We start from the raw sequence: 11,783 nt of genomic DNA, 5'->3' as shown, positions 1-11,783 counted from the left end.
GGATTACCCCTAACAGCACTGTGGGATTACCCCCTAACAGCACTGTGGGATTACCCCCTAACAGCACTGTGGGATTACCCCCTAACAGCACTGTGGGATTACCCCTAACAGCACTGTGGGATTACCCCCTAACAGCACTGTGGGATTACCCCCTAACGGCACTGTGGGATTACCCCCTAACTGCACCGTGGGATTACCTTCACCACACGGACTGCAGCGGTTCAAGAAGGCGGCTCACCACCACCTTCTCAGGGCAGCTAGGGATGGGCAATAAATGCCGGCCTTACTCGCGACGCCCATATTTTGTGAATGACTGATGGCAAAATTCACTTCAAACAGCTTCCCCATAAGCTTTCAAGATAATGAAGGGAATTGACCAAATTAATCCAGGGAAATTGTAAACTGTAAGGAATGGTTATGATATCATTGGTTAGGATTAAAATTACTATTGAACCTGCTTCCACCGCCCTTTCAGGCAGTGCATTCCAGATCAGGACACCTCGCTGCGTTAAAAAAATTCTTCTCATCTGAGTCATCTCCTCTCTGCTACTTTTGGTAATTACCTTCAATCCGTGTCCTCTGGTCACCGACCCACCTGCCAGTGGAAACAGTTTCTCCTCATTTACTCTATCAAAACCCTTCATGATTTTTAACACCTCTATTAAATCCCCTTAACCTTCTCTGCTCTACAGAAAACAATCCCAGCTTCGCTTATCTCAGGTCATCGTCCCATCTTTTTCTTTCTCTCTGTGCCCCTGTCACTTCTTTCTCTCCCGCGCTCTCTGTCACTCTCTCCCTGTATCTCCCTGTCTCTCTCTCTCTGTCCCTGTCTCGCTTTCCCTCTCTCTGTCCCAGTCGCTCTTTCTTCTCCATTTCTCTGTCTCTCTCTCTCTATCCCTTTATCTCTTTCTTCTCTGTGTCCCTTTGCTCTTTCTCTCTCCCTGTCTCGGTCTTCCTCTTCTCTGTCCCTCTCTCTCTCTCTGTCGCTGTCTCTCTCACTCTCTCTGTCCCTGTCACTCTCTCTCTCTCTCTCTCTGTCACTCTCTCTCTCTGTCCCTGTCACTCTCTGTCATTCTCTCTCTCTGTCCCGTCACTCTCTCTCTCTGTCCCTGTCACTCTCTCTCTCTCTCGTCTATCTCTCTCTCTGTCACTCGTCTCTGATCGTGTCATCTCTCTCTGTCCCTATCATCTCTCTCTCTCTGTCCGACATCCTCTTCACTCTGGTACATTATACGATCTAGTCACTGTCCCTGTCACTCTCTGCTCCTCTGTCCTTCTGTCTTCTTCTCTCTCTCTGTCCCTGTCTTTTCTCTCTCTCTATCCCTGATATTCCTATAAGCCTTTGTCCCTGTTTTCCCAAGCAATGACCATATTATTCACTGTCCCCATGGTAAACATATCCCCAGTGATTTTTCGACACTGCCACTATGCCCAGTGCTCTGTCTGTTGTTTGGTGATTCTCAGTGTCCAAGTGATGTTTCTGATTGACAGGTCAAGACCATAAGCGCAATGACCCGATCCAGACTGAGGAGAATGGCAGCAAGCCCCAGCACAAGCAGGACGCAGCAGATGTCCTCACCTTCATGGCAGATACGACGGCCTCCCAGCTTACCATGATCGATGCGGTGAGCGAATCACCAGTCTCTCCATAGGGAGATTTTACCTAAAAACACCCAATGCTGACAAACGCTCAGCATCTGTAGCGAGAGAGCCGAGAGAGTGTGACCTAGAAACTCGTCTGGGGCGATGGAGCAAGGTGGGCGGGATCGGATCGGCCACCCGTTGTACGCAGCGCCGGACATTCAGTTCCATTGCAATCAGTGGAACCGCCCAAGAGGAATATCTAGGCCTTAAAGATTCATGTCGATGGCCTTTCATCAGATGTTAGAGATTTTTTTAAATTTTATTTATTCATTCTCGGGATGTGGGCCTCGCTGGCAAGGCCGGCATTTATTGCCCATCCCTAATTGCCCTCGAGAAGGTGGTGGTGAGCCGCCTTGAACCGCTGCAGTCCGTGTGGTGACTTGTCTTTTATAGCAGTTTGGTACAACTGATTGGCTCGCTCAGCGATTTCAGAGGGCAGTTAAGAGTCAACCACGTTGCTGTGGGTCTGGAGTCACATAGAGGCCAGTCTGGGTAAGGGCGGCAGATTTCCTTCCCGAAAGGACATTAGTGAACCAGATGGGTTTTTGCGACAATCCGATAGTTTCATGGTTACCATTACTGATACTAGCTTTTTATTCCAGATTTATTTAATTAATTGAATTCAAATTCACAAACTGCAATTTGAACTTGCGTCTCCGGATCATTAGCCCAGGTCCCATGGATTACTAGTCCAGTAACATAACCACTGTGCTACGGTACCTGATCACAGTTTATTTAATAGTTTTTAAGCAAGTACAGAGCCAGATAAAAGGGGGGGTCAGAGAAAGAATAAAATGTCTGTGATAGGGTGGAGGGCAAGAGGGATTAGATGACAAAACTGATGATGGTGCAAGGTGGTGATAATGAGACAAATAAAGAGCCTAAGGATGGGTCTAGCGGAGCTGGAAATGGTCACGGAAGACCAGCAGGAGGGATGCTTGAAAAATCTGACAAGGAGGAGAAGGATTCCCGTGGCCCGGGAGTGTGGCGGAGAAAGGCGGGTAGACCCCAGGGGTGCGGACCAGCCCACCGGCCGTGTACCGACAGGGGATCCCCACCCCAAGCAGCACCAGCCCGCACCTCCTCCACTCCCAGTGGCTCCGGTGCAGCCATCCTCCATCGCCAACACCCACGGTCCGAGAAACAGGACTTCATTTTCGTCCTTTTTAAAAGTTGGGGCTGAGCTTTGTGTTCCGAATGAAGAATATCAGAAACTTCCTCTCCCGACTCCCCGCACTTCGGTGATCGCGAACTGGTCCAGGAGACGAGGACTGAGCCACTTGCTGGATCAATTTTCTGAGCTGTCGTGGGAGCTCGCCACCCCCACTAATAATAGGGCCAATTACGGGCGGGCTGGGGATTCTGTGGGATAAAATGATAAGAGTGTGTTAAGAGTTCAGGCTTTTAATAAGAAACTGCTTCTTGTAAGTGAGCCTATCCCCTCGGGACCCTAAGTAGCTTTCTGACTAGCTCTGCACTCTCTCTCTCTCTCTCTCACACAAAGCGCTGGCACAGGCTAGATTGCAGTGTCAGCCTTGGCTGAGTGGGTAGCACTCTCTGCTTCTGAGTCAGAAGGTTGTGGGTTCAAGTCCCACTCCAGGGATTTGAGCACAAAATCCAGGCTGACACTCCAGTGCAGTGCTGAGGGAACGCTGCACTGTCGGAGGTGGCGTCTTTCGGATGAGACGTTAAACTCTCAGGAAAAAAATCCCACAGCCACTATTTCGAAGAGCAGGGGAATTCTCCCCGGTGTCCTGGCCAATATTTATCCCCCAACCAATATCATTAAAAAACAGATTATCTGGTCATTATCACATTGCTGTTTGTGGGAGCTTGCTGTGCACAAATTGGCTGCTGCGTTTCCCACATTACATCAGTGACTACAGTCCAAAAAGTACTTCATTGGCTGTAAAGCGCTTTGAGTCATCCTGAGATTGTGAAAAGCGCGATATAAATGCAAGTCTGTCGTTTAGGTTACCAAGCAAACCAATTGTGGTACGTTGCACACTGTGATTTACATACAATTCCTGTGTCATCTTGAATCTATTTGGATACATGGAAATACCACACAGGGCCAACGGGTACAGGTCAAAATCATCATAATGTTTATTTCCACATAAAGAACATGCATAATCTGTTTTTTAAATTAGGTCACGCTGTGAGTACAAGGCAGCCTATTGAAGTGCATTCAACAGTGAAAAAGCCTTTTAAAAAAATTTCCAGGCCCTCTAGAATAGTTCACCGAAGAATAAAGAAGTAATGCAAGAGAAACCTTGGAGTCTAATTGCAACGACATGCTTACTCCCATTGGGAGGCCCATCTAGTGTTTTGGTAACACTATGTACAGGCACGATGGGCCGAGAGGCTTCCTTCTGCGCTGTGTCGTTCTGTGTAAACACCACACATATCAAGAAGGAGATCTTAGCTCAGCTCTTTCTCCGGTCGAAGAGTCTTCAGTTTTAAAGGGACCATTCATGTTTTGTGAAACCTCCTCTCGTGGTCTGCATATTGCCAGCTTGTGACACAGAGGGGGTCAATTTTAATCTTAGCTGCCCGTGGGGAGACTGACGGTGATCGGGGGCAGCCGCTGGTTTTGCACTACTGTGTCAGCTGTGGCTCAGTGGGTAGCACACTCGCCTCTGAGTCAGCTGGTTGTGGGTTCAAATCCCACTCCATGAACTTGAGCGCATAAAGCTAGGCTGACACTCCCAGTGCAGTGCTGAGGGAGTGCTGTACTGTTGGAGGTGCCATCTTGCAGATGAGACGTTAAACCGAGGCCCCGTCTGCTTTCACAGGTGGATGTAAAAGATCCCACAGCCACTATTTCGAAGAAGAACAGGGGAGCCGTCCCAGTGTCCTGGGGCCAATATTTATCCCTCAATCAACATCACTAAAAAACAGAGTATCTGGTCATTATCACATTGCTGTGTGTGGGATCTTGTTGTGTGCAAATTGGCTGCCGCATTTCCTACATTACAACAGTGATTACACTTCAAAAAGTACTTCATTGGCTGTAAAGTGCTTTGAGACGTCCGGTGGTCGTGAAAGGCGTGATATCAATGCAAGTCTTTCTTTTACGCCCCGACTTTATTCCCCATTGAAGTCAATATTCCCCCACATGTAGAACCGGCGTTCCACCACGAAGGAGAGATAAGGACATTTCTTTTTAATGCAGCGAGTTGTTGTGATCTGGAATGCGTTGTCTGAAAGGGCGGTGGAAGCAGATTCAACAGTAACTTTCAAAAGGGAACTGGAGAAATACTTGAAGGGAAAACATTTGCAGGGCTCTGGGGAATGGGCAGGGGGAGTGGGATTAATTGGATGGCTCTTTCAAAGTGCCGGCACAGGCCCGATGGGCCGAATGGCCTCCGTCTGTGCTCTATGATTCTATCAGGTAAACTCAGTCGGGTAGATTTTCCGAGTGTGTGCCGCCTGCAATTTCCTGTCCCACTCCTATGGTCCAGATCTCTCGCCACAGGTCAGGACTCTAAGCCAGTGCAACATCTTGGTGTTGCTCAACCTCCGACAAAGCAGTAAAGAAAGAAAGACTTGCATTTCTATAGCGCCTTTCAGGATCTCAGGGCGTCTCAAAGCCAACAAAGTACTCTTGAGGTGTCGTAAAGCCGCTGTCATCTCTTTCCAGGAGCTTTTCATGAAGGTGGTCCCGTATCACTGCCTGGGGTCCATCTGGTCGCAGCGGGACAAGAAGGGGAAGGAGAACCTTGCCCCCACCATCAGGGCCACCGTCCGACAGTTCAACAAGCTCGCCAACTGCGTCATCAGCTCCTGCCTCAGCAACACCAAGCTGAGACCACAGCAACGGGCACGGATCCTGGAGAAGTGGATCCGGGTCGCGGAGGTAGGTCGGGAAGATGGAGGTGTCCGGATTCAGTCAAATAACAGAGTCAATTTCAACCTTAGGATCTCCCCACCACCACCCCGCCCTTCCGCGCCTCAGTTCCTCCATCAGAAATTATATGTGCTCGTCGGAGAAGCGAGGCACCCTGTGACCTGCCGACCTGCTTGGAGATGTGTTTCCAAGTTGAGGGTGCTGCTTTGCAGAGCACGGTGCAGGCACCTTCAAGTTGGTGCGGCCCTTTAAATGCTGCAGGGGCCCATGATTGCCCGCCCAGCAGTGGCCCTTTAAAGACTGCAGGGGCCCGTGATCGCCCGCCCAGCAGTGGCCCTTTAAATGCTGCAGGGGCACGTGATCGCCTGCCCAGCAGTGGCCCTTTAAACGCTGCAGTGACACGTGATTGCCCACCCAGCAGTGGCCCTTTAAACACCGCAGAGGCACGTGATTGCCCACCCAGCAGCGGCCCTTTAAACGCTGCAGGCACGTGATCGCCCGCCTATCAGCGGCCCTTTAAACGCTGCAGGCACGTGATCGCCCGCCCAGCAGTGGCCCTTTAAACGCAGCAGGGACATGTGATTGCCCGCCCAGCAGTGGCCATTTAAATGCTGCAGGGGCACGTGATCGCCCGCCCAGCAGTGGCCCTTTAAACACCGCAGGGGCACGTGATCGCCCACCTAGCAATGGCCCTTTAAACGCTGCAGGGGCCCGTGATCGCCTGCCCAGCAGTGGCCCTTTAAACGCAGCAGTGACACGTGATTGCCCGCCCAGCAGTGGCCCTTTAAACACCGCAGAGGCACGTGATTGCCCACCCAGCAGCGGCCCTTTAAACGCTGCAGGCACGTGATCACCCGCCTATCAGCGGCCCTTTAAACGCTGCAGGCACGTGATCACCCGCCTATCAGCGGCCCTTTAAACGCTGCAGGCACGTGATCGCCCGCCCAGCAGTGGCCCTTTAAACGCAGCAGGGACACGTGATCGCCCGCCCAGCAGTGGCCATTTAAATGTTGCAGGGGCCCGTGATCGCCCACCCAGCAGTGGCCCTTTAAACACCGCAGGGGCCCGTGATTGCCCACCCAGCAGCGGGCCAGCTTCCAATCCCACGGGTTTTCCGCCGCCCGGGGCTCCCTGAGGTTACGCCAACGTTCTTGACCCCGGAAACAGCCCAGGGTCAGCACACTGGTGAATTGTTCCAGTCTTACTTCCGGATGGGATGGCACCGGATCGGAAAATCTGTGCCCTCGTCTCTCTAACCCCACTGTTCCTCAGATTAGTTTGGTGCGGCACTGGACTGTTTGGAGGTCAGGTTGTGAGAACTTGCTCAACTTCTCCACATTATGTTGCCCAGACGTGACTGCAGGCCGGATGTGAATACTGCTCCATAAGCAGACGAAACAGGGCCAATACTTGAAGCTCGTTGAATATTGCCCAACCTGAACTGTGGAAGTGGGGACCCGTCCGGAGCTGCCTCCGTTAATCCCTTCTCTTATTTGCCTTTCTTCACAGGAGTGCAGGGCTCTGAAGAACTTCTCCTCGCTCTATGCCATCATCTCCGCCCTCCAGTCTAACTCCGTCCACAGGCTGAAAAAAACGTGGGAGGAGATACCCAGGTATAGTGTGTGAGGGAGATCAGTGTCCCAGTATTAGAGCCCAGCTCCCAGATTCCCGGGAATAGTGTGTGAGGGAGAGCAGTGTCTTAGTATTAGAGCCCAGCTCCCAGATTCCCGGGAATAGTGTGTGAGGGAGATCAGTGTCTCAGTATTAGAGCCCAGCTCCCAGATTCCCGGGAATAGTGTGTGAGGGAGAGCAGTGTCTCAGTATTAGAGTCCAGCTCCCAGATTCCCAGGAATAGTGTGTGAGGGAGAGCAGTGTCTCAGTATTAGAGCCCAGCTCCCAGATTCCTGGGAATAGTGTGTGAGGGAGATCAGTGTCTTAGTATTAGAGCCCAGCTCCCAGATTCCCAGGTATAGTGTGTGAGGGAGATCAGTGTCTTAGTATTAGAGCCCAGCTCCCAGATTCCCGGGAATAGTGTGTGAGGGAGATCAGTGTCTCAGTATTAGAGCCCAGCTCCCAGATTCCCGGGAATAGTGTGTGAGGGAGATCAGTGTCTCAGTATTAGAGCCCAGCTCCCAGATTCCCGGGAATAGTGTGTGAGGGAGATCAGTGTCTCAGTATTAGAGCCCAGCTCCCAGATTCCCGGGAATAGTGTGTGAGGGAGAGCAGTGTCTCAGTATTAGAGCCCAGCTCCCAGATTCCCGGGAATAGTGTGTGAGGGAGATCAGTGTCTCAGTATTAGAGCCCAGCTCCCAGATTCCCGGGAATAGTGTGTGAGGGAGATCAGTGTCTCAGTATTAGAGCCCAGCTCCCAGATTCCCGGGAATAGTGTGTGAGGGAGATCAGTGTCTCAGTATTAGAGCCCAGCTCCCAGATTCCCAGGAATAGTGTGTGAGGGAGATCAGTGTCTCAGTATTAGAGCCCAGCTCCCAGATTCCCAGGAATAGTGTGTGAGGGAGATCAGTGTCTCAGTATTAGAGCCCAGCTCCCAGATTCCCGGGAATAGTGTGTGAGGGAGAGCAGTGTCTCAGTATTAGAGCCCAGCTCCCAGATTCCCAGGAATAGTGTGTGAGGGAGATCAGTGTCTCAGTATTAGAGCCCAGCTCCCAGATTCCCGGGAATAGTGTGTGAGGGAGATCAGTGTCTCAGTATTAGAGCCCAGCTCCCAGATTCCCGGGAATAGTGTGTGAGGGAGAGCAGTGTCTCAGTATTAGAGCCCAGCTCCCAGATTCCCAGGAATAGTGTGTGAGGGAGATCAGTGTCTCAGTATTAGAGCCCAGCTCCCAGATTCCCAGGAATAGTGTGTGAGGGAGATCAGTGTCTCAGTATTAGAGCCCAGCTCCCAGATTCCCGGGAATAGTGTGTGAGGGAGAGCAGTGTCTCAGTATTAGAGCCCAGCTCCCAGATTCCCAGGAATAGTGTGTGAGGGAGAGCAGTGTCTCAGTATTAGAGCCCAGCTCCCAGATTCCCAGGAATAGTGTGTGAGGGAGATCAGTGTCACAGTATTAGAGCCCAGCTCCCAGATTCCCAGGAATAGTGTGTGAGGGAGAGCAGTGTCTCAGTATTAGAGTCCAGCTCCCAGATTCCCAGGAATAGTGTGAGGGAGAGCAGTGTCTCAGTATTAGAGCCCAGCTCCCAGATTCCCGGGAATAGTGTGCGAGGGAGATCAGTGTCTCAGTATTAGAGCCCAGCTCCCAGATTCCCAGGAATAGTGTGTGAGGGAGATCAGTGTCTCAGTATTAGAGCCCAGCTCCCAGATTCCCAGGAATAGTGTGTGAGGGAGATCAGTGTCTCAGTATTAGAGCCCAGCTCCCAGATTCCCAGGAATAGTGTGTGAGGGAGAGCAGTGTCTTAGTATTAGAGCCCAGCTCCCAGATTCCCGGGAATAATATGTGAACGAGATCAGTGTCTTAGTATTAGAGCCCAGCTCCCAGATTCCCAGGAATAGTGAGTGGGGAGATCAGTGTCTCAGTATTAGAGCCCAGCTCCCAGATTCCCAGGAATAATATGTGAGGGAGAGCAGTGTCGCAGTATTAGAGCCCAGCTCCCAGATTCCCAGGAATAATATGTGAGCGAGATCAGTGTCTTAGTATTAGAGCCCAGCTCCCAGATTCCCAGGAATAATATGTGAGCGAGATCAGTGTCTCAGTATTAGAGCCCAGCTCCCAGATTCCCAGGAATAGTGAGTGAGGGAGATCAGTGTCTCAGTATTAGAGCCCAGCTCCCAGATTCCCAGGAATAATATGTGAGCGAGATCAGTGTCTCAGTATTAGAGCCCAGCTCCCAGATTCCCAGGAATAGTGTGTGAGGGAGATCAGTGTCTCAGTATTAGAGCCCAGCTCCCAGATTCCCAGGAATAGTGAGTGAGGGAGATCAGTGTCTCAGTATTAGAGCCCAGCTCCCAGATTCCCAGGAATAGTGAGTGAGGGGGATCAGTGTCTCAGTATTAGAGCCCAGCTCCCAGATTCCTTGGTATAGGGAGGGCAGGGGGATCAGTGTCTCAGTATTAGAGACCAGCTCCCAGATTCCCAGGAATAGTGAGTGGGGGAGATCAGTGTCTCAGTATTAGAGCCACAGCTCCCAGATTCCCGGGAATAATATGTGAGCGAGATCAGTGTCTCAGTATTAGAGCCCAGCTCCCAGATTCCCATGAATAGTGTGGGCAGGGGGATTAGTGTCCCAGTATTAGAGCACAGCTCCGAGATTCCCGGGAATAGTGTGTGAGGAAGATCAGTGTCTCAGTATTAGAGCCCAGCTCCCAGATTCCCGGGAATAGTGTCTGAGGGAGATCAGTGTCTCATTTTAGAGCCCAGCTCCCATATTCCCAGGAATAGTGTGTGAGGGAGATCAGTGTCTCAGTATTAGAGCCCAGCTCCCAGATTCCCTGGTATAGGGAGTGTTAGATCCGTGGTTCAGTGGATAAATAATTACACGGATGCTGTACATAAACAAACAACAGGTCTTTACTGGAGGAGGGTCATCTCTAGACTGGGGTACAGAGGCATGCGCACAGCTTATATACCGGTGTGGTTACTGCCGATACTAAAGTATACAGGAGCTGTAAAAAGTAGTTCTGACTTAAAGCACATACACTACAATTCCTCCCTTTTAAAATTAATAATACCCCCTTAATATTCAAATAACAATTACATTTTTACATGTACATTCAATAACAAAAAGTCCATTTGTAGATTCAGTCTTTGGGGCGGCTTCCTGACCCTTTCGGGATAGCGCCTTTCCGGAGGTTCTTGTTCTTGGTGCAGAGGCGATTCTGACCCCTTTTCATCGGGTAGTTCATCGGGTTCCACTGCTACTGGGTCTGAAGTAGATGCTACCGGTATGTCGGGTTCATCCCCAGGTACTCGAGACATGGTGTTGACGCCTTCCTGTGACGCTAAGATCTGATCGACGTGGCGTCTCACAATGTTCTCCCCGACATCCACTGTGTACATTAATGGCCCCTGCCTTGTACATATTGTTCCGGGTTGCCACTTCTCTGTTCGATAGTCACGGGCCAAGACTGGTTGCCCCACATTGAAGCTCCTTGTCGGCTTCTCCTTGATGTGCTGGAATTGTTTGTCCTCAACATCTCTTCGTACATTTGGTCTGAGCAAATCCAGACGAGATCTCAACCTTCTGTTAAAGAACATCATGGCCGGGGTCTGGTTGGTAACTGCATGTGTCGCGTTTCGGTAGGCTAATAAGAAATTGTCCATCTTATGCTGTAGTGGAATTTCCTCATCGCACATGGCCTTTATCGCCTTCTTAAAGGTTTGTACGAACCTCTCAGCCAATCCATTGGTGGCTGGATGATACGGGGCGGATGTGTAATGTCTTACTCCATTCCTTTTCATGAATTTTTGGAACTCGTCGGACACAAACTGTGGTCCATTATCAGAGCAGATCTGCTCTGGCAAACCGTTTCTGGCAAATATGGTCCGTAGGACTGCAATCGTTTTCTCTGTAGTGGTTGAAGACATTTTTATCACCTCAGGCCACTTTGAATGAGCATCCACTGCTATTAAGAACATTGAGTCCATGAATGGACCAGCGAAATCAATGTTCACCCGTTGCCATGGAGAGGAGGGCCACTCCCATGGGTGTAGAGGGGCATGTGGTGGTGCATTTTGGACCTTCTGGCATCCTAAGCAGCTCTTAGTTAGGTCTTTGATTTGCTGATCGATCCCCGGCCACCACACATAAGCCCTAGCAAGGCTTTTCATTTTTACTCCCCCCAGATGACCTTCATGTAGCTCATTTAGCACTCTCTCCCTTAACTTGGGTGGAATCACCACTCTGGATCCACACATCACTGTCCCCTGGCATACTGACAGCTGTTCTCTTCTGGATGAGAATGCTGGCAACAGTGAGTCGCCATGTGTTGGCCATCCCCTCACCGTCAATTCATATACCCGAGACAGCGTCGGATCATTGCGGGTCTCCTTCTCTATATCCGCGTTTGTTACTGGCAATCGTTCAATTATCGACAAATAAAATATCTCGATAGGGTCCACTGCTGGTGCTTCCTCCACAGTAGGCAGTGGCAGGCGCGATAGCCCATCAGCGTTCCCATGCTGTTTCGTGCCTTTATATTCTATTTCATATTGATTCGCCCCTAGAAACAGGGACCATCTTTCTAACCGCTGTGCAGTCATTACTGGCACGCCCTTCTTAGGATTAAAGATGGAGACAAGTGGTTGGTGGTCAGTCAGCAAGGTGAACTTCTGCCCAT

At 50.6% G+C, this 11,783-nt stretch overlaps 1 protein-coding gene across 1 annotated transcript in view; it reads left to right on the top strand.

Moving 5' to 3' along the window:
* The first annotated feature begins 1,290 nt into the window (after nucleotides 1-1,290).
* LOC147095722 (ral guanine nucleotide dissociation stimulator-like) overlaps nucleotides 1,291-11,783 on the top strand; it is an 83,692-nt gene continuing 73,199 nt past the window's right edge. The window contains exons 1-3 of the mRNA XM_085974171.1: nucleotides 1,291-1,625; nucleotides 5,288-5,503; nucleotides 7,004-7,107. Of these exons, the coding sequence (XP_085830297.1) occupies nucleotides 1,584-1,625; nucleotides 5,288-5,503; nucleotides 7,004-7,107 (362 nt within the window). The 5' untranslated portion in view covers nucleotides 1,291-1,583. The remainder of the gene's footprint in view (nucleotides 1,626-5,287; nucleotides 5,504-7,003; nucleotides 7,108-11,783) is intronic.

The sequence above is a fragment of the Somniosus microcephalus genome, unplaced genomic scaffold (assembly GCF_052327205.1).
Source record: "Somniosus microcephalus isolate GS21.2 unplaced genomic scaffold, FLI_Smic_1.0 unresolved_chr1, whole genome shotgun sequence".
NCBI classification, from domain to species: Eukaryota; Metazoa; Chordata; class Chondrichthyes; order Squaliformes; family Somniosidae; genus Somniosus; species Somniosus microcephalus.
Note: the sequence above shows the minus strand (reverse complement) of the source record. Positions and strands in the feature narration are given on the sequence as shown.